Source organism: Lissotriton vulgaris, chromosome 8, assembly GCF_964263255.1.
Source record: "Lissotriton vulgaris chromosome 8, aLisVul1.2, whole genome shotgun sequence".
Taxonomy (NCBI): domain Eukaryota; kingdom Metazoa; phylum Chordata; class Amphibia; order Caudata; family Salamandridae; genus Lissotriton; species Lissotriton vulgaris.
The window spans coordinates 1,352,792,437-1,352,813,185 of NC_141696.1; the positions used below are offsets into that span (position 1 = coordinate 1,352,792,437).

Here is a 20,749-nt window from a genome sequence, read left to right on the forward strand (position 1 = left end):
AACATGGGACTCACGTCTGAGCATACACATCCCACTCTGGGTGATAAATGCAAAAACAACAGTTGATGGACAGAATGCAGAACAATGTCATATATTCACCCCAGTACAGAGATCTGGGCCTAAATCCCTCGTTTTTTTGCACTCCACACCACCCCAGTTCAGGCATGGCCATATGCAAATCAGCCTTCACCCTGTGCCTCATGGGAACAGTCCAGCCCGAACCATGGTCAAAATCAATTGTGTTCTATTATGCAGTTTGCCTGGACCTTGCAAACATTGAAATCATGGAAAGTGCCTTGGCACTACATGAATACTTCCTCATTATTTGCCCCGTTTAATTTGATTGAAAAGCAACGTTTTATGTCAATGAAAGATGCAACTTTTTCTATGTTACACATTGAAAAGTTAGAACCGTTACCATTTTCTGTGGCAGAGACAAATTCTGCAATGTGGCTTATCCACGGATTAATAATAACTTTACCTTTTCCCCTTTTCAAGTTCGAGGCCTGTATGAAGTACTACGCAATAGGCAGATATGAACCTTTGGGCACCGCTTATCTTCATGAAACTTGGTCGTTACCATTTACCTATAGGTGCCTTAGGGAGGTAAAAGAGGTTTATTTGAATGGTGAGGATTGCACTACAACACCAGATCACTCATTATTGTGTAGGAATATCCAATTACATGGCTCTTGTAATCAAAACGAGCCTGTATTTTGAAAAGGTACACCGGCACCTGCTATCATACCCACATTTGCGTTACTGGCAAACAGGAGTTATTTACTTTTAAATAATGAAGATTGTTGTTGGATGGTAGCCGGAATTCCTTACGTGGTTACAGTCAGTGAGCGTGTAGTCTATTGAAAAAATGTAATGTTTCCTCGTCCGCATGGGAAGCTCGATGTTTCCATCTGGCCGACGATTCCGACCTTGAAAGCAGAGTTCAACAAGATGAGTCGTATACGAGCTCTATTGTCTCAGAAAGAAGTCGCCCTCACATCTGCTCGTGAAACATTTGTCATTCACGTGGCAAACACCCGCACAGAAGTGCATGCTTTATTAAATACGGATTTGCCCTTGCATTTTGGTGAGTTAATTCATACTATCTTGAATGCATCCTCCACCTCAGGGCTGGCTCACTTTTTAAAGTTGTTGGCAGTGGCCTTATGAATTCTTTTCAAACTATATTCAGTGTGTTCCCGGCATTTTTTCATTAGAGTTTTTCTAACCTGTTTGGTGGATTTCCCTTAATAGTCGCTCTGGTTGCAGCCGTACTTCTGTTTTGTTTATTTCAAAATGGATGCACGTCCTGTGTTGCGAGAAGATCTGTCACGACTGTTGCTGCTCTGCAACCGAATGCTTGAATATTATGGAGCGCTGCCTCTTGCTACATTGAGTGCAGCTTATGGATCATCATTTCGATTTTCATTTTTCACATGCATCCAGCCTGTCTTTCATTGCCCGAGTTGCAATTTCGACTGGGCCCTGGATTTGTGTCTCTGCAATACGGTGTCTTCCAATGTGGATTATGATCAGCTTATGAGCCCCTTAGTTGCTCATGAATGGCTTTGTTCTGGCGGAGGGATTATGGCCTTTGCAGAGCTGCATGGAGTCCTGGGACGTTGGAATGTTTTCGCAGCGGCGCAAGATTTCCTGGCACGCAGTTTCACTGACGAAACACTGAGTTGCCCTCTGATGGTGCTAGAGGCTCCAGTAATTGAAGAACATGTACGTTCTTTCCCTTTGCTGAATTGGATGGCTGAACGGTTTTCAGATGGAGATAGTGACTCCCTATTGGAGGCTAAATATTTTGCATATACATTGTTAGGCGTGAGGTGTATTATCGCTTCTCTCTCTTACATGGCCGAGGTCACATGCTGGACATTAGATTTTTTTTTTTACATTTTTTTCTCTATTTCACTTTTTTCCACCCAGTCCTATTGGCTTCCATATTTCCGTGGCAAAATTTGCTTGATTTGAAGTACTTTCAATTTAAGGAGTTTGCTCCTGTTTTTTCACTGTGGCAATTTGAACTTGGTTCTGACTGTAGTTTTTGAACTCTGCTTTACAAAAATTGTCCCTTTTCTTCTCCGTGCTCAGATCAAGATAGGTTGTCAAGGGGATGAGCCTTGCCTTTACACTGTGTTAAGTTGACATGAGCTTCTTAGAAGTTTAAACGCCATTTTTCCTTTCTGTCACCTTTTTGCACACGGCACACATATAATATATAGTTAGCAGAGTGTTTTGCTTCACACGAGAATAATATGTTTTTCTAAATTAGCAGCCTTGCTTGGTAAGCTTTGTCCAAACAGTGAGTGCCAAGGCCTTCAAGGTTACTTCAACACAGTGGTTGTTGTTCGGACTGATCAGCGCACGTTCTAGACATAACATATATGCAGCTGTGGCCACCTCTGATTTTGGCACGTTTAATAATGCACTGCGTATGCATGATCACATTCACTTGGAGAGCATTTGCATGCAGAGAGCTGGTGCAGAAACTGATGTGATTCTTTTCTGCTAGGACCAGAGGTATGGGGCCGCCCTTGTAACCCCAAGAGACCTTCTGTAGATATAAAATAACCTACTAGCAATCGAGGGTGAAATATAGGTATATTCTAACCTGTTTCCATTTAGCATTGTAACATGCTTTCTCCCTTTGTATCTTATGGAATAGTAACTATGCTGATAATGTTTGTTGCTTAGAATATGTTTGCTTGTATTAGCTAAGATACTGCGCATGAGAACACAGCATTAGAAATAAATATTACAAACTTGCTCGCGTCTCTTTTTACTCCCTGTTTTGGACTGGCATGAGAGTATAACGAAAGAGTGTTCATGTGTTCCACATTGCCTGAGGTAATCTAAGTTCCATGTTCTGGGTTGTCTAATCATTGGGGTTATGGAAGAACACACGAGACACTGATTGCTAGCCTGGTAGGGGATTTTGGCTACTAAGGTGAGTTTTGGCACACCCTAATTCACTGAGGTTCCAAGTCTCTATGCACAGTTCTGTGTAGGAGCAGAATCCCTGCTAAAAGATCACATAAATAATAAATGAAATATATATTTCCCAGATTGCAGGATTTTCTAGAGGAATATATTTATCGTACGAAAAAGAAATCTATCGAAATTTGAAATAGTCGTTGTGAAGTTCTGGTCCCAAAAAATAGATAAGTGTTGCGTTACAGCATTTTTCTAATAATAATAGCGCCTCCACGTGTCTGTTGACGTTGCCTGTCCCTCTGACCTGTAATTAGATATATTTTTTCAGAATCCTCGACATTTCGCGTCCAGCGGGTTCTGAAAACTGTCAAAATAGGAACCGAAAGGGGGGCGCAGAAGAATTATACAAATGAAGACGCCGAACAGCGTCAACAATCCAAAACTGAGTGATGTGTAGTCGTCAAATTTACGCTGTTTTGCAAAATAATTCCCGTTATAGAGTAGTCCGTCTCCAGGTGTCAGTGCATAGGTGACAGGAGCCAGGGTGAGTACCTTCAAAGTACACCCGGGGCGCTGGAGATAACTTAGCCCGCTCTCAAGTGAGATTTTAAAAAACATCTATTTTATTATCAGTACAAGTACAACAGAGAGATAGGCACGCTAGTGCGGAGCAGAAAGAGTGGGAGCTTATTACTAGGGGTATATGCATGACTGCTTGAGAGAAAATAAACAAGTTTTGTATCGTAAATGGTACTGGCTAACTTTGAGTCCTTTGTCCTTTTGGATTTTCATGTGATTGGGGCTGGGGTGGAGGGTTTGGGGTTGTTTTGGGGGCTCCGCATCAGCTTTCGGGGGACCTAGGCGAGGATCCGAGGATCAGTTTAGGGAATGTGGTACACTAGGGGCTTTGGAGATGGGACGTGCATTTGCTATCTATTCCTTTCATTGATATGGTGGGTAGGGACCTAAAGGTAGTGAGCCTCAATGTTAGGGGCCTAAATAGCCCAGTGAAGCGCGCTGCTATGCTCTCCCTCCTGGAGAACGCGGATGGTGGTGTCACGGATAGTGGTGTGTGCCTGTTGCAGGAGACTCACCTCTCTAAAGATGTTAGGCGCATGGCAGACAAAACCTTTCCGCTCCAACTTTGGTCCTCTGGTCCAAATATAAAGCACGGGGTGGCCATTCTTTTTAGCGCGCACGCGCATTGCAAAGTTATCTCCCAGGTGGTGGACATTAAAGGTAGATTTTTGGCTGTTCGCGTGCAATGGGGGAAGATGCAATTCACAATAGGGCCCATCAACGCCCCAAATGTTAAGCAGGAGTCCTTCTCGCAGGCGGCCCTCTCACAGGTGTTGTCATCGCCGGACGCCCTGATTCTGGTGGGTAGCGATCTGAATATTGTAATTTAAACGGGAGTGGACAGGTCCGAGCGGAAGTTCCACCAGGCGGAGGCGATGTCACGGGGGGGGGGAAAGCAGTGGCTTTTGGAGGGAGGGTTGCATGATGTATGGAGCGTTCAGCATCCCCAGGAGCACGACTATACCTACTATTCGGCAGCCCATAAGACATATGTGCGTTTAGATCACTTACTGGCCTCGTCCTCTCTTATGCCTCATTTGTCGGCGGTAGACATTGTGCCGCGTTCCTTGTCCGATCATGCGCTTATCTCAGTTGTACTTACTTCCAGGGGCGCTCGCCCGCTGCCGGCTGGCTGGCGCCTCCACGACTCGTTGCTTTATTTGGACTCTGTGGCTGCAAAGATCCGTGACTCTATTACTCACTATCTTGCGGAAAATTAGGTAGGGGATACACCCCTAGCATCAATCTGGGAGGCTTTGAAATTGGTGGTGCGGGGAGAATTTATAGAGCTTGCAGCGACATATTCCTGTCTGCGCAAAGAGAAGCGGGCTGAGTTGGAGAAGGAAGTTAGTGGCTTGGAGACGATCCATAAGAGGACTGGGGCACCGAGGGTCTGGAGGGAGTTGGAGACGAAAAAAGACGCATGCTGAAGCACCTTGACCTAGGTAGGGCTGCGCATGCTTTGTTGCGTTTGAGGCACAAGTTCTACCTCTGTGGGGACAAAGGGGGGAGGATGCTTGCGCACAGGTTGGGGGCGCGCACTCAATTGACCACTATCCAATCCATCAGGGACCCTCGGGCACTTGAGCAAGCCACTGATGCCTCCATTTTGGACACTTTGTCAGTTCTATCAGACCTTATATAGAAGGGAGGGCGCGGCTTCTGGGGGAATAGCAGATTATCTTGAGTCATGTGGCATTACGCCCCTCTAGCGGGAGTTGGCGGATGCTTTGGATTCAGCGATCCGCTTCGAGGAGGTCATATCTGCTATTGCGCGGTTGAAGGTAGCTAAATCTCCTCTCCGCCATATTTTATAAAACTTACTGCGTGGAGCTGGCACCTCTTTTAACTCGCCTTTTTAATTCCTTTCTTGATACGGGTGCGGTGACTCCGTCCATGGCAGAGGCGACGATTACGGTTATTCTTAAATCCGGGAAGGACCCTAAAGAGTGTGGCTCGTATAGGGCGATCTCGCTGCTCATCATGGACGCCAAACTGTTCGCGGGAGTGCTGGCTGCGAGGCTTAGCCCCTTGATCAATCAATCATATCACTTGTATAGCGCGCTACTCACCCGGAAGGGTCTCAAGGCGCTTGGGGGATGGGGCCCGCTACTGCTCGAACAGCCAGGTCTTGAGTTGCCTCCTGAAGCAGAGGTGGTCCTGGGTCAGCCGAAGGTGGATGGGGAGGGAGTTCCATGTCTTGGCCGCCAGGTAGGAAAGGATCTGCCTCCGGCGGTGGCTCTTCGGATGCGTGGTACGGCAGCGAGGGCGAGGCTAGCGGATCGTAGCTGGCGGGTGGGCGTGTGGAAGGTCAGGCGGTCGTTGAGGTACTTGGGGCCCAGGTTGTGGAGAGACTTGTGTGCATGGGTGCGGAGCCTGAACGTGATCCTCTTGTTGACGGGGAGCCAGTGCAGGTTCCTCAGGTGGAGTTATTGAGCCGAATCAAGCGGGATTTATCCCAACTCGGCAAGGGAGGGACAATACTAAACGGTTGCTCCACCTCATTGATTTGGCTCATCGCTCTCGGACGCAGGCCTTCTTGCTCTCTACTGATGCAAGGCAGGCCTTTGACCATGTAGAATGGGACTATCTGTTCGCTGTGCTGAGGGCGTTCAAAGTGGGGGACAAATTTCTGCGGTGGGTTCAGTGTCTCTATGCAGCCCCTAAGGCGGCAGTGCGTGTGAATGGCTGTAGATCTGCTCTTTTCCCCATTACTAGGGGAACGCGACAGGGATGTCCCCTTTCCCCGTTGCTCTATCCGCTCTATAGGGAGCCCTTCGTCCAACGTGTTCGGTCTAACATCGGTATCTCCGGGATCAAGTTTGGGGCTGATACTCATAAGATCAGTCTGTATGCGGACGATGTCATCCTGTCATTACCCAACCTCACTCCTCCCTGCGGTGTCTGTCAACGGAACTCCTCGAATTCCAGAAAGTAGCGGGTTTTAAAGTCAACTTCTCAAAATCCAAATTCTTAATATCTCCGTCCCTGATGCAGAACTACTGGATTTGCGGCAGGACTTTGCCTTCCAATGGGTACATCCGACATTCCATACCTGGGTGTCCGACTGGCCCCATCTATTGCTAAAACGGTGTCCCTAAATTATAGCTTGCTAGTTGATCATGTCTCCAAGGCTCTTTCGGCTGGTCCAGTCTCAATTTGGCCTGGTATGGGAGGTTGGCTGCGATAAAAATGACTATACTCCCCCGTATATTGTATCTCTTCCAAATGCTGCCTTTGAGTCCCCCATTGGGTATTCTGTGGAAGCTACAGGGGCTTCTCAATAGGTTCTTATGGAACAATAAAAGGCCGCGGCTGGTATTGTCCATTGCTACTACTCCGAAGGTAGCAGGTGGGCTGGGCTTTCCCCTGTTGACGGCGTACTTTCAAGAGTCCTGTCTTCTGTATATCGAAGAATGGAACAGAGCCCTGTCTAGCAAGCATTTGGAACTTTATGGACCAAACGGTGGCAGGTTGTAACATATGGCGGCAGTTGTGGTTGTCGGGCAAGCATAGGGCATGAGGTCTTTATTCTTCCCAAGGTGACTTCCCCGACCCTAAAGGCATGGGACCAACTGGCGCAGCGAAAGGGGTGGACTACTTTCCCCTCCCCAATGACCCCTATCGTTGACAACCCGGACTTTCAGCCGGGATGCGCATCTCCAGTCTTCCATCGCTGGCGAGAGGAAGGCTGTAAGAGGGTGGGTGCCCTCTTTGACCTAGATGGCTTGAACCCAATTTACCCGGTTATGTACAGAATACTTCCAGGGGATCTAGGGGTGGTGAGCTAAAATGAGGCAGTGAGCCAGAAGAGAAAGGGAAGGGCATGCTTATGGGAGGCAGAGGGTGAACACTAAAAAAGGCATAGATGCAATAGACAGGGACGGAGAGAAGTGCCCACAGAGAGTGAGAGGGTTGGTTAGAGACATGTTATACAAGGGCAAAGAGAAACAGGCTTAAAGTTAGAGAGGCACATGCTGAACGCGAGGGGGTTATAGACAAGCAGAGCGCGAACAGGCAAAGAACAGATAGGAACAGAGGGAAATAGAGACAGACAGAATGGGATTGAATGGAGAGAGGATTTGATTGGGAGACAGCGCAAAACAGGGATACTGGTGGCTAGAACTCGCCAGAGAGGAGCAAAGGTTTCTAAAGAGGTCTGCTGTGCAAACCTTCCATATAAAGACTGTCAGAACAACTTTAAAATGTTTAGTGCACATAAACCACCAATGAAAATGATAAAATCTCAGAATTAAGATAACTGCATTAACTCTTACAAGGCATTTGTGAAGCGTGCCACAGTTAAAAATCTAAGACCTTGCATTAATACTATAATTGGGAATATTCAGTTGTTTTAGGAGAAGAAACTATACCACAGTATTTAAAAATAAGGACTACATGAATCTCTTTTGTTAACACTGTGCACCAATGTATATTACATAAACATCAGAAAATGTTACATGTATCCTATGCCTTGTGTCTATGGGATGCCAAGTTCAAACAGGTATACTCCGCTACAGACGTGGGGAGGAGGAGACTAGTGCGCCAGAGATGCTGCTATCGAGTGGCAGTTCCTATTGCAGGTAAACCCAACATTGAGGGAGGCAGGTAGTTTCAACGTAATAAACACCACGCGCCATGCAGCTCACAGACGTGCGCCCTTAAACCTTTGTACAATTATTGTAACCTCTGGCGACGTGTTAGTCTCTCTCTCTCTCCATTAACGTCTTAACAGGGTGTGATACCAGCCTTAATTTGAGAGCCTTCTTGTGGTAAATGCCGTGATTCTGCCCTGGAAAAGTCAAACCACCACGGGGAAAACAGCAGAGAGCTGGAGCCCCGGTCCCAGCAGCAGGAGCTGCCCTGCAACGAGCCACCCTTTGTCCTAACGCGTCCCAGGGGGCCTCACTCCACCTCGCAGCATTTTTTATGGAATGGGGTGCAGCCTTCCAGACACACAAGTATGTAAACAAAGCCACCATTTCCCACACAGGTATACTATTCCCGCTTCTTTCTCAACGTGCCACCATTTTCTCGTGAGGGATCCCTGCTCGCCCACATAAACAAACACACATGCACCTCTACATTTATGCCCCGCCGCCTCCACGCCTTATCTTCTCTATTTTCAAGATCCCACCTTGTTTCTTGCCGCTAGATTATCTAAATAGAGCCCCTCCGTTTGATATGTCCCTTAGCTCATGCAAGCAACCTCAGAGATAGCCGGATGGCCCTGGCACCTGCAGAAGGCGAAGCATAAAACACCGGCTGGTTCAGCCTTTCATTCTTCTCAGGGTGATAAAATGAGGGTCATTAATTCTGTTTCGAAAGGAGAAAGACGAGCCTACCTTGAGATGGTGGCCAATAAATGGGCACAGCGAGGTATAGTAAAAAAGTGAGGTGGATTAACGCACCGGGAGAGGGAGCGCTATATGGAAAGTATATCTACATCCTTGGTTTGTTGCCTTTTTATACACTGAAAACACGAGTTAGAAATTGTGATTTAATACACTAAATATGTGCGTGCCCCTTGGTTCGAACAGTTGAAGCAACAACCAGTCCAGCTAAATTAATATTTGTTTTAGTTTCTGAAAAGCAATCACCTGTGCAGTGCAGAACACCTGGACGCTGCATGGGGGAACCCTGCGTCATGTGCTGAGGGAGGGGACAGGGTGTTTGTGCCACGGCTTACCCTGTATCCAGGTCGATGTTCTCTTCTAAACCTTTCCCAAACACAAAAATCACATACTGTAGTAAACAGTGAGAATGCCCCGGGAGGGAGTTCGGTATGGTGTGTGAAAGAAAAGTGCACCTCTCTTACACACTGACTGCACAAAGGAGCCTGTGAGGGGGGGGTTATGTTAGCACCGCCCTAGCCAGCAGAGTACCAGGGAAATTCTGAAGTGATGGCCAGCTGTGCTCCCTGTGCTGCTGAGTGTCTCTTCCAAGAAATGAAGACATCCTCCCACTAAAAGCATTGCAGGTCTGCTGAGAAGTGCTTTTGTGCTGCAACCATTGCAGGTCTGCTGAGAAGTGCAGTTACACCCCAACAAGGGTGGCGATTTGAGCTTTCCTATTTCTTTTAGCATTTTAAGAAACGCTCTGAAACCATCCACTAGCGCGGTCTGCAGCCCGGCATGCGATGAGACTGGCATGACGGATGTTACCTTCTGAGGGTTGACAGACCCCCACCTCACTAAAAAAAAAACAAGCACTGCAGCAGTGTGTGCCAGCAGGTACACAGAGAGCCTTGGCGAGGTTGGGTCCGTGGCAAGATACCGCTGTGGGTGCGATCTGCGCTAACATTCCCCCCCAACAGCACTAATTAAATAAACAAGACTTCCGGAAACAAGCGCGGTTGTGAAAGCGAACACGCTAAGGCCATGCTAATTAGAAACAGATGGCCCCACTAAAGATAAGAAATTGATTCACAACAGCCGAAAGGCAGACAATCCAGTCCAGATGGGCTGGACTTAAAGGAGAAAGGGCGGTAACAAAGAAGCCTCATTTTCAATGGGAGGCCACCGTTTAACAAACAATGACACCATCCAATGAAAATGAGGGGCGGGGCTTCAAGCCCCTTCTGATATCTCCTCTCTAACAATATGTCTCGCAGAGCGAGCAGCGCATGCTCACTGCAACGCTAAGCGGACCTAAAAATACAAAATAAGGAATGCTGTATTTATTTACAATTCGGATAAATCATACAACAACGTTTATATCTAACTCGTGATGGGAAATGGGACCCTAATGTAAAGGGAATAAACTCTGGCAGTAAAAAGGCCCTGTGTGCATTCATCCTTTGATAAGTGGTCAGGAGTTGACACTGCAGGAGACATCCCCTCAAACAGATGAGCCTAAGTTTGCCTCTGATGTAGGACCAGGGGCGTAACACAGGCCCCCGCAGCCCCCGCATTGCGGGGGGGCCCGAGCTCCAGGGGGCCCCTCGGCACACACTAGATTAGTAAAAGCAGTGTTCGTCTGGAACGTACTTTAAAAGTAACCCCCGCCGCTGCGCCTCATAAATTAAACTCTGCGTACGTACGTGATGCAATTTTGCGCTGCACGCAGGTGCGTGGTTTTCAGCCTTAGGGTGAGGCATCTGATGGGGGCAGGGCTGGGTCAGTATGGTCATGCGCACTATAAACTGCACTTGAAGCGGCCGGATCATCCCATGCATAAACCGGAAAGACCATAACTTTATAATTGCTGGCCTTGGTCTTCTGCAGCCTGCCCGTGCCAGTCACTGAAACTGCAGGCCACAGGTGAGTGGGAGACAACTAGCAGGATAGCTGTAGTTATAGTCACAAGTTATTGTTAATGTGTGTCCACTTTAGTTCATAGCTGCAAGGTTTTAGATCGCTATGTGTGACATTGTCATGAATTTAGTGTAATTACGAGTGAAATTTCAAATGCTATGAGTGACGCTTTCTCTCGAGCAAAATTAAGCAATAAAGACAAGGGAAACGTATAACAATCATAAATTACATCCATCTTTGGACCCAGTCTGCAACAGGGCGCAAGAGGCCCTTACACGAATCTCAGCAGTGAGCAAACTCTCGGACTCCAGCTGTTGAAGACAGTCACAGCATGGCATGATTGCGCAGCCCCTCTTAAAACACTATACAAGAGTTAGCCAGGGAAAGGCAGCAGCATCCTCAGAGAATGATTTTATTTTGTATTGACTTCAGGATGTTTATAAAGCGTGAAGGAGACCTGAGGAAGTCAGGGCGCCTCATATTAAACATTTAGTATGTATTACCAGAGATGTACAAGAGGCGATACACACTGTATAATATTTCTTAGAGACCCAGACATTAATAGTGGAGTACAATGCCAGCTGCACAACACACGAGCGTCACCACGGCAGTCAGAAATACCCCCAGTGGGATTTGTCGCCTCCAAGAGAGGACATGTCCTGGGTTAAAAGTCACTTTCTTGGAGACCAATAATTAAGGGGGCAGCAGCAGGAACGGAGCCAGGTACCGGTGCTGAAAGATGGAAAATGGATCAAGCCAAATATGTGTCAGTTCCCTTATTCTGAGTGAATGAATACTTGTCTTGTGTGTAGTGCCTAGTGTGTCACACTGTATTAAAGCGCCTCCGGTCCGAGCCACAGTCCTGCATCCAGCGGCTCTTTGCAGATCAGAAGTCATGCTCATTCAGGCCCGCAGGCCTTGAATGGAACTCCAACATGTGGGTGTGCAGTGCACGGCACTGACACACCACAAGCACAGACACCAGGAAAAGATATGTGCTTTCTCACGCCGTGAATGGAGCACAGCACGGGTGTGTGCAGGCAGTGGATGACACACCCACACTATGATGAGCGTAGACAGTGGCTGCACTCTCTCAGGTCCTGAATGGAACCTCAGTACGGGAGAGAGAGTACTGTGCACAACATTCCCACACAAGACGGCCACCTGTACAGGGACGCCATGTTGTGGAATTATGATTGATGTCTAAATTTATTTACACATATGACTAACCTCAGTGGCTAGTACAGGTCTGCACCTGAGGCTGAGACTGACTGAAACCCACAGCCCGACGAGGAGTCTCCAGCAGCCTGGTCCAGTCATACAGCATCAAGATTAAAGCCACAGGAGGGGGTGCGAGTAAAGGCGGACTGCAATTACTTTTACAAACTTCCACCCACTTGCACCGCCCCCTTCGTTGATTCTTAGTTGTTGTGAATGATGGTGTGATGCTGTAGCCAATTAGAGCGCAGCTGAGCCCAGCCTGGTCGGCAGGATTGGCACCACCTCCTGGCTTGCAGATAAGAGATTGTGAACATATAAAAGCCCAACATCGGAGCAGAGCAGTGCAGTTCCACCGTAGAGTGTAGTACAGTGTAAGCTCATGCTGCCAGAGCAGCGCACGATCCGCGCAGCTGTGCTTAATGAATGCTAATAGCGTGGCGCTCCATCTCCGTTTGGCAGCCAACTCAGGAGGTGCCATAAATGCGTGACTTCGCATTTTTGGCAGGGCTGTTAGTTTGATCCTGATTGCACGTTTGGGCACTTAATATTGGTAACCCGTAGTCATCATGCGAGCTGGACATTTCACACCCCCAGTCTGCACCAAGAAAGAACGAACAGATACATTTATGGTGGCAAAGAAGCAGTGGATCTTGTTTATCATTGATCAGGGCTTGGCGATTTATATTGTGCTTACTACCTGGACAGAAAGCTACACCATATAGGATGTATGGCTGAAAGGGTGTTGTCTTTGGTGCACCCCATGCCTGAAATCTTGGCGGTCTAGGTGTTGTCAGCCAAGCATGAATCCAAGTCTTATTCTGCTAATTTGCCATTGGTCAAGCCAGAGACACTGTCCCAGGAACTCTGTGAAGTTTGGGGCCTGGCTGCACAAGGTGACTGACTCATCTAGCCCCTGCACCCTGCCTGAAGGCAAGAGGTTGACTGAAGGCTGGAGTTATGCTGTGCTAATGGAGTGGGATGAAGACTCCAGGGCCACTTGTGAGCACTGCGCCGGAATTAATGGACTGTCCATGGAAATGGGAAAGGTACTTTACACTGCTATAACTTTGCAGTGTTGGATCCAATGTTTGTTGTTTTGTTTCTGTTTTAATCATAACATAGTTTCTGATGTTACTAAATAGTTGTGGGATCAAGTACTGAGAGGTTTCTTGATTCTGCTGTTGTGCTGATACTACTAGTCCATACAAAACATTTTCCAAAGTAGCCCTCCAACTCAAATCTGCACTTAAGGGGTAGAAAAAGCTGTCTTTGAGAAGCAGTGTTTGCTAGACTATGTCAAGCATATGAGTGTGTGGCTGGAGAATTTGCCCCACCAAACGCTCAGCTTCCTAGTCATCTAATACAGGGTTAAAGATCTTGGATCTGCTCTATTTTTGTCCTTCATATCATCATGATTCTGGGGGCTAACACAGTTAACACAAAACAGCCTGTTGAAAAATAAAAACCACTGAGTCAGTAGTTGTGTTGTTTGTTTGTATAGTGAAAAGGGTTTTCCAAAGACTCAATTAAGAGCATGAAAATAGAATTAACAGTGGAGCGAACTTCTCTCACATGCATAAAAGCAAAGACCTGGCACGTGAAGTTAGTACCAGGGAGCAGGAGCCATTCCCTGGTGGAAGCCCCTGGAAAAAGAAGTTCACAAAACAGCCCTTGAAGTCTTATTGCTTCAAGAACAAAGGAGCGCACAGGGGCCCAAGGGGAAAAGAGAGTGGTACCAAACTTTGTGCCAAAGCAAAGCATCATCGGAGAGAGGACCAGAGAGCAGGGCATGGAAAGGTCATTACTGTAGGAACTGGAATGCACATGAGCTTGGTTCAAGTGAGGCAATAAACCCATAGCAAATAACAACATTATAAATAAGGGTTCTCCCTTCCGCTTTCAGGTATGAGTGCTCAACTTTGCGGAAATTTGGATCTTCCACTTCACAGCAACATTTCAGGGGAGGCTTCTCAGTCCAAATCAGCCGTAGCTTAGAGTGTAAGAAAACAGCAGTGAAGGGCCTGCATCGTGTCTGCGGAAGCATTTAGAAATGCCTGGGTTTCTGCAGGAAGTATAGTGTCACAAGAAGAGACTAGGTAATTAGACGCTACTAGGATGAGGCCATGTCTGGCTACAAGAACAGAGACCAAGCAGCAACCGTGAAGGAGAAGGCAGCAGGAGCACCAGGCCAGTGGCGTAACATACGCACCGTATCACCTGTGGTGTGGGGGGCAAACTCCAAGGGCTCCTTCAGCACAATACCCTGGCTGGAGACCTCCTGATTGAGTCCAGGAGGCCCCTTCCACTTATCTCGCAGGGGGGCCCCCTCAAGTTTCGTTACGCCACTGTGTAGGACAGACACATTTATTCGGACAAAAGCCTTAAGAATTGATGTGTGGAGATTTTACTCTACTGACAATTCATACCTTACCACCAAGGAGACGGCAGAACATAAGGAAGGCAGGCAGAATGTTCTGGCAAACGGCTTATGCACAAAGGACATCAGGACTTTAAAAACCATACGCGATCAGAACCAGGGACAAGATTGCTTCCTGTCGAAAGTGACACAAACCATTTGCAAGATTTCCGAAGGATGATAGTGACTGGGGACTTCAATCAGGCAATGCACCCAGAAATTGTTCATTCTGGCAGTTTTTTCCTCCTTTCTGGCTCAATGAGGCAACAGGTATGGCAGCGGGTAATGTACTTAATATGGAAAAGAGCACAGAAATTACTGCATCAAACACTGTATAAACGACCAGGGCAAAATCCACAGGATTCTCGTGCCAAAATGAAGTAAACCTCCAGTCCAACATACTGACAGGCACTAGTCTTTGGTATCAGTTCTCTCCAGTCAGGGTTGATTTCTTCTAGAAACCTATGAAATGTTCAAATAACAACTGCTGCCACTTATAAAGCCAAAACTAAGTTGCAGCCACTTTAATTTCTCCTGAAAGTTGTTATTCCAGGTGCCCAAGTTACTGTCTGCATGATACACAATTCATGTTAATGGATCCTTAAGTAAGAATAAAGCACAATGGGCAGCTCCCTGATAACCCCTGGGCAAAGGTGAAGGCAAGTGAAGTGGGAGAGCGGACAACGACGCTGTCATTTCAAAGGAGGGGGGTGGGGTGTTAAAGCCAGAAGCGCGAGGGTCCGCCAACTAAGGGAATGTGGTCAAATCGCTTCAGAATCAATTGCATTTGAGGCAAGAGGAGAACCGCGTCAGTTGAATGAGTGTCCCAAGAACGGTAAGGGATAGGTGGTCATGTCAAGTGATAGAAGTTCATCATATTGATGGGGAATTAAGATTAGTTCCGTGAGAGTCCGCTGGGGATGGGTAGCCAGCGATCGCGCTCCACCCTCGTGATGCTAGGTCACCCCTGTGCCCCAGGTCCTCATTTAAAACTCTTACCTGTTTGCTGGAGCGCGCGCGTACAGCTGCCGCAGCCATCCTAGGGTGTGGGCGGGACTAGAGCCAGAGAGGGGCGCAGGGAGGAGCTCTACCTCCTACGGACTAGGCGTTGCTCCTCCTATTACTGCTGCGCGTCGGGGCTCACACCGCGAGGTCCTGCAACCCTCTGTGCGACGCCAAGCACTGTCAGTCTGACGCACAGTGACGCAACGCGGCACGAAGGGGTTAAAGCCAGCCACGCTACGGGGGCAGAACCGACCGCCCCCTTTTGATTGCTAGGAAACGGTGACGTCTTGCCTGGTTGTAAAATGGCAGCTGTTCTCTGTTTCTCATGCTTGTAGGTTTTATTCACTTGAAAACAAGGGAAATTGAGCGGACGGAGATGTACTCCCATTATGCAAGACAGCATTGGCAGTGAATAGGTCTAGCTTTAAAGGAGTCATATAATAATGAGAAGCATTGTAAGTAATAGGCATGGGTGTATATATTGTATTGTATTGTAATTGCATTTATATAGCGCTTACTACCCCTGACGAGGCGTCGAAACGCTTTTTTGGTGGGTAGCACGCTACTCCGGGACCCACAGAGGATTCGTTTTGAATTAGTATAGTGAAACATGCAAGTACATTTTAAGTGGTGGATAGGTTAGTCAGTTATTTGGATTTGGAATGATAGCAGAAGGATAGAGTAGGACAAAGGTTAGTATTTATTTATCGCTCGCTTGTTGACGCATGCTATTCAGGGAGCCTATAAAGGATTAGTGGTGAATTAATATGGTGAAATATGAGGTAATTTCAGTGGTGGATATTAGTGTGTTACTTGGCGTGAGAAGGATAGCAGCGGGATAAAAGGGGAAGAAAGATTTCCATTCATATAGCACTTGTTCCCCCTGATGGGTGTTGAAGCGCTTTTTTGGGGAGTAGCACGCCACTCCGGAACCCATAAAGGATTTGTGTTGAAAATTAGTATAGTATAAATATTAAGTAATTTGAGTTGTAGATATGTTATTCAGTTATTTGGGCAGTATAATAGTATAGTTGAACATGGAATTTGAGAAGTGAACATGTTAGTCTGTTCATTTTGATAGAAAAAGGATAGTGGAGGGATAAAAGAGTGAAGGATTTTTTTTTTAAGAGAAAAAGGGCAGCATTTCAGGCCCTTGTCCCGACCAGTATCGAACAGGCCCAAACAGGCAACTACCCTTGTCCTCTCCACCCTTCACAGGCCCAAACAGGCAACTACCCTTGTCCTCTCCACCCTTCACAGGCCCAAACAGGCAACTACCCTTGTCCTCTCCACCCTTAACCTCAACGCCCGAGCTGAGACGCCCTAAGCCTGGCCCTTTTTGTAGCCCTAGTAATCAGGTGACCCCTTCAGCCAATGGGAACCCTAGCCCTAACACTATCCAATCACATCACTAGCCCTAACATCTTGAACCAATAGGAGACCAGGACCTTGCAGCCAATCTTAACCCTAGTCCAAGCACCCAATCAGTTCAAAAACCCTGATCTCGACATCCAATAAAGGCCTTAGTCCTACCACTAGTCCCAACCCAAGTCCAAGCAGCCAATGGTACAAGTAGCCCTAGTCCCTACTTCCAATAGAAAGCCGAACCCTACTCTTAGTCCCACAACTGGTCCAACAACCAATCACACCAGAAGCACTAAATCGCTACTTCCAATTAAAGGTCTAACCGTTGCCCTAGTCCCACCCTACTCCCAACAACCAATAACATAGGATGCCCTAGTCCCTACTTCCTATAGAAATCCGAACCCTAGCCCTAGTCCCAACCCTGCAATGATTGAATCACAGACCGAGAAACCAATCAGAACCCTCAAATACCCAGCCAATGAGGACATTAACCCTAACCCAATAGAAACACCAGATACAACCACCAGTCAGTGTACACATGTGCCAACCATCAGCACACCATATAAGGTCCCAGCAACCTCAGGTTTGCTGGCCAGGGAGTTGGAAGCTGACTTCTCCTGTTCAGAATCTCCTAGGAGACAGACAGGCTCAATCCAAGGACATCGCCTTCAGCCACGCCACGGGAATCCACTGGACGGACCACAGCTGCGTCCACTTCAGCTTCAGAAGGACCACGCTCCACCATCACCAGCAACAGGTTCCCCGCAGAAGCTGGAACAAGACCACAGCCGACCAGCTCGCAACTTCCCTGAGCAAGAAGCCTCCCACCAGTACAACGAACCCCAGCAATCGGCCACCAACCTCACGAAATGGATCAGCGACTGCGCAGACGACCTCGCCCCGCTGAAGACCCCGCCGAGCAGAACCGGCAGCAAGAAAGCCCCATGGTTTAACGACGAACTCAAGAGCTCCAAGAAGAACTGCAGAGCACTCGAGAAAACTTGGCGCAGAGACCCAACACCGGACAACATGACTGCCCTCAAGCTCGCCACCTGAAAACACCACCAACTGATCCGCTCCACCAAGAAAACCGCATTCAAGGAACGACTGGACAACAACGCACACAACAGCAAGGAACTCTTCAACATCGTGAAAGAGCTCTCCAACCCCAACGCCGGAAACAACAACATCACCCCTTCGCAAGACCTCTGCAACTCCCTCGCCTCCTACTTCCACAACAAGATCACGGACATCCACAACAGCTTCAGCACTCAACCGACGCACGCAATGACAGAACCACCGCCCCCCACCACCACCCTCCGCGCCTGGACCCCGATCAGCATCGAAGACACCACCCGCACGATGAACTCCATCCACTCCGGATCTCCGACAGACCCCTGCCCTCACCACGTCTTCAACAAGGCCGACACTGTCATCGCACCCCACCTGCGGGACATCATCAACACCTCCTTCGACACCGCCACCTTCCCGGAGAGCTGGAAGCACGCCGAACTCAGCGCTCTACTCAAGAAACCATCAGCCGACCCCACCGACCTCAAGAACTACCGCCCCATCTCGCTGCTCCCGTTTCCGGCTAAAGTCATCGAGAAGACCGTCAACAAGCAACTGGCCGCCTTCCTCGAGACGAACGGTTCCCTCGACCTCTCGCAGTCTGGCTTCCGGGCCAACCACAGCACCGAGACCGCCCTGACCGCAGCTACCGATGACATCCGAGCCCTGCTCGACAACGGAGAAATGGCGGCCCTCATCCTCCTGGACCTCTCCGCGGCCTTCGACACCGTCTGCCACCGTACCCTAGTACAGCGCCTCAGCAACATCGGAATCCAGGAGAAGGTACTGGAGTGGATCATCTCCTTCCTCGCCGGAAGGACACAGAGAGTCCGCCTCCCCCGTTCAGATCGGAGGCCACCGAAGTCATCTGCGGCGTTCCTCAAGGCTCCTCGCTCAGCCCAACACTCTTCAACGTCTACATGAGCCCCCTCGCAGCCATCGCACGCCAGCACAACCTCAACATCATCTCCTAAGCCGACGACACCCAGCTGATCCTCTCCCTCACCAACGACCCCACCACCGCCAGAGCCAACCTGCACGAAGGGATGACAGACGTGGCCAAATGGATGTCGAACAGCCGCCTGAAACTGAACTCGGACAAGACGGAAGTCCTCATCCTAGGATCCTCACCCTCCGCCTGGGACGACTCCTGGTGGCCCCCCGCCCTGGGCAGCGCACCCAAACCAACAGACCACGTACGCAACCTGGGCTTCATCCTGGACTCCTCCCTCTCCATGACCAGACAAGTCAATGCCGTCTCCTCGTCGTGCTTCAACATCCTGCGCATGCTACGCAAGATCTTCCGATGGATCCCTTCCGAGACCAGGAAGACGGTCACCCAGGCCCTCGTCACCAGCAGTCTGGACTACGGCAACTCCCTCTACGCCGGAACCACCGCCAAACTCCAGAAGAGACTCCAGCGGATCCAGAACACCTCAGCACGACTCATCCTGGACATCCCCCGCCGCAGCCACATCTCCGGACACCTGAGAGACCTGCACTGGCTCCCGGTCAACAAGAGAATCACCTTCCGGCTCCTCACCCACGCACACAAAGCCCTACACAACCAAGGCCCAGGATACCTCAACAGCCGCCTCAACTTCTACGCTCCCAAACGCCAGCTTCGATCGACCAGCCACGCCCTCGCCGCCGTCCCCTGCATCCGAAGAGCCACCACAGGAGGAAGGTCCTTCTCCTACCTGGCCGCCAAGACTTGGAACTCCCTTCCGACCCGCCTCCGCCTGACCCAAGACCACCTCGCCTTCAGGAAGCAGCTCAGGACCTGGCTGTTCGAGCAGTAGCGACAAGCCCATCCCCCCCCCTACCCCCCCCAGCGCCTTGAGACCCTCCGGGTGAGTAGCGCGCTATATAAATGCTCTGATTGATTGATTGATTGATTGATTGAATCCACAACTTTGGACTTCAGCAGGTAAAGGCTTCACTAACTTGAAATCTAACAATACTGTTTGAATAAAGCTTTACTCCCCCTGCTGGCCAAAAAAACGAAGTGCACAGGCCCCAGTAAATACAGTTTCAACAGCTCACAGAAGCACCCTCTGATGTAGAAAATCCCTGTTGCTGGGGGGGGGGGCAGGGGGGCTGGCCTCACTGGCTTGTGAACACAAAATGGTGGCTGGGGGTGCACTGTTTCAGCACACAGGCCTAAGCACAGAGCAAAGGAGAAATTTGGAGGGAAAACAGATTTGTCACCAAGGAATGAGAGGGACAAACTACAGAAGTTGGACTGCAAATCCCACAATTCAACACACTAAATGAAGGCTCCCAAAAACCTGTCCAGGAGGGTGGGCACAGAAACTCTTCACACTCTAAAGGTTAGTACCAGGGTAAAAACTGGGATCCCAAAAAGGCTTAGTGCCATGACTGTCAGGCTCTTGGACACCGGACTGGAGACCTTAGCTATTGAAAAGAAAGGAAGGACTCTAGTACACAAGCAGTAAATGTATTGGTGAGTCTCTAATGGGGCCACAGGTGGGACCTGACTATGTCAGAGAACCTGCTGAGGCCACTCCAGTCACAAGGGGTGGAATGGATGTAGCAAGCTTGGCTGTCTGGCCCAGTAATCAGGAAAAATATAGACAAAAGCCACCTATTAATGGGGTTAGAGTTGTAGCTCTGCGAGATATTGGTGCCAGAGTTAGCATGTGACTGAACAACTGGTATCCTTAGTTCAGTACTTGCTTGGAGAGGCTTATACAGTCCTCAGTGTTGACAATCAGGCAAGGTGCATCCAATACAATTGGTGTCTTTAGAATTGGAAGTGTGGTGGCATCTTCTGTAATTCATGTACAATATCTGCTTGGCAATGATTTGGAGTCCTCAGAATGGGCTGAGGTAGGAAGAACAACCAAAGCAGCCACGCTGGGTTCCCCAT

The 20,749-nt window shown here is 48.7% G+C and overlaps 1 protein-coding gene across 3 annotated transcripts in view; it reads right to left on the bottom strand.

Moving 5' to 3' along the window:
* The window catches only part of CEP57 (centrosomal protein 57), a 595,025-nt gene extending 579,411 nt beyond the window's left edge, over positions 1–15,614 (bottom strand). For 2 of the 3 annotated variants that reach the window (XM_086935295.1, XM_086935296.1), the window contains exon 1: positions 15,415–15,614. In XM_086935295.1, coding sequence (XP_086791421.1) covers positions 15,415–15,453 — 39 coding nt within the window. In that variant the 5' untranslated portion in view covers positions 15,454–15,614. The remainder of the gene's footprint in view (positions 1–15,414) is intronic. The other variant, XM_086935294.1, reaches the window with a different exon arrangement.
* Between the last annotated feature and the right edge of the window lie 5,135 nt (positions 15,615–20,749).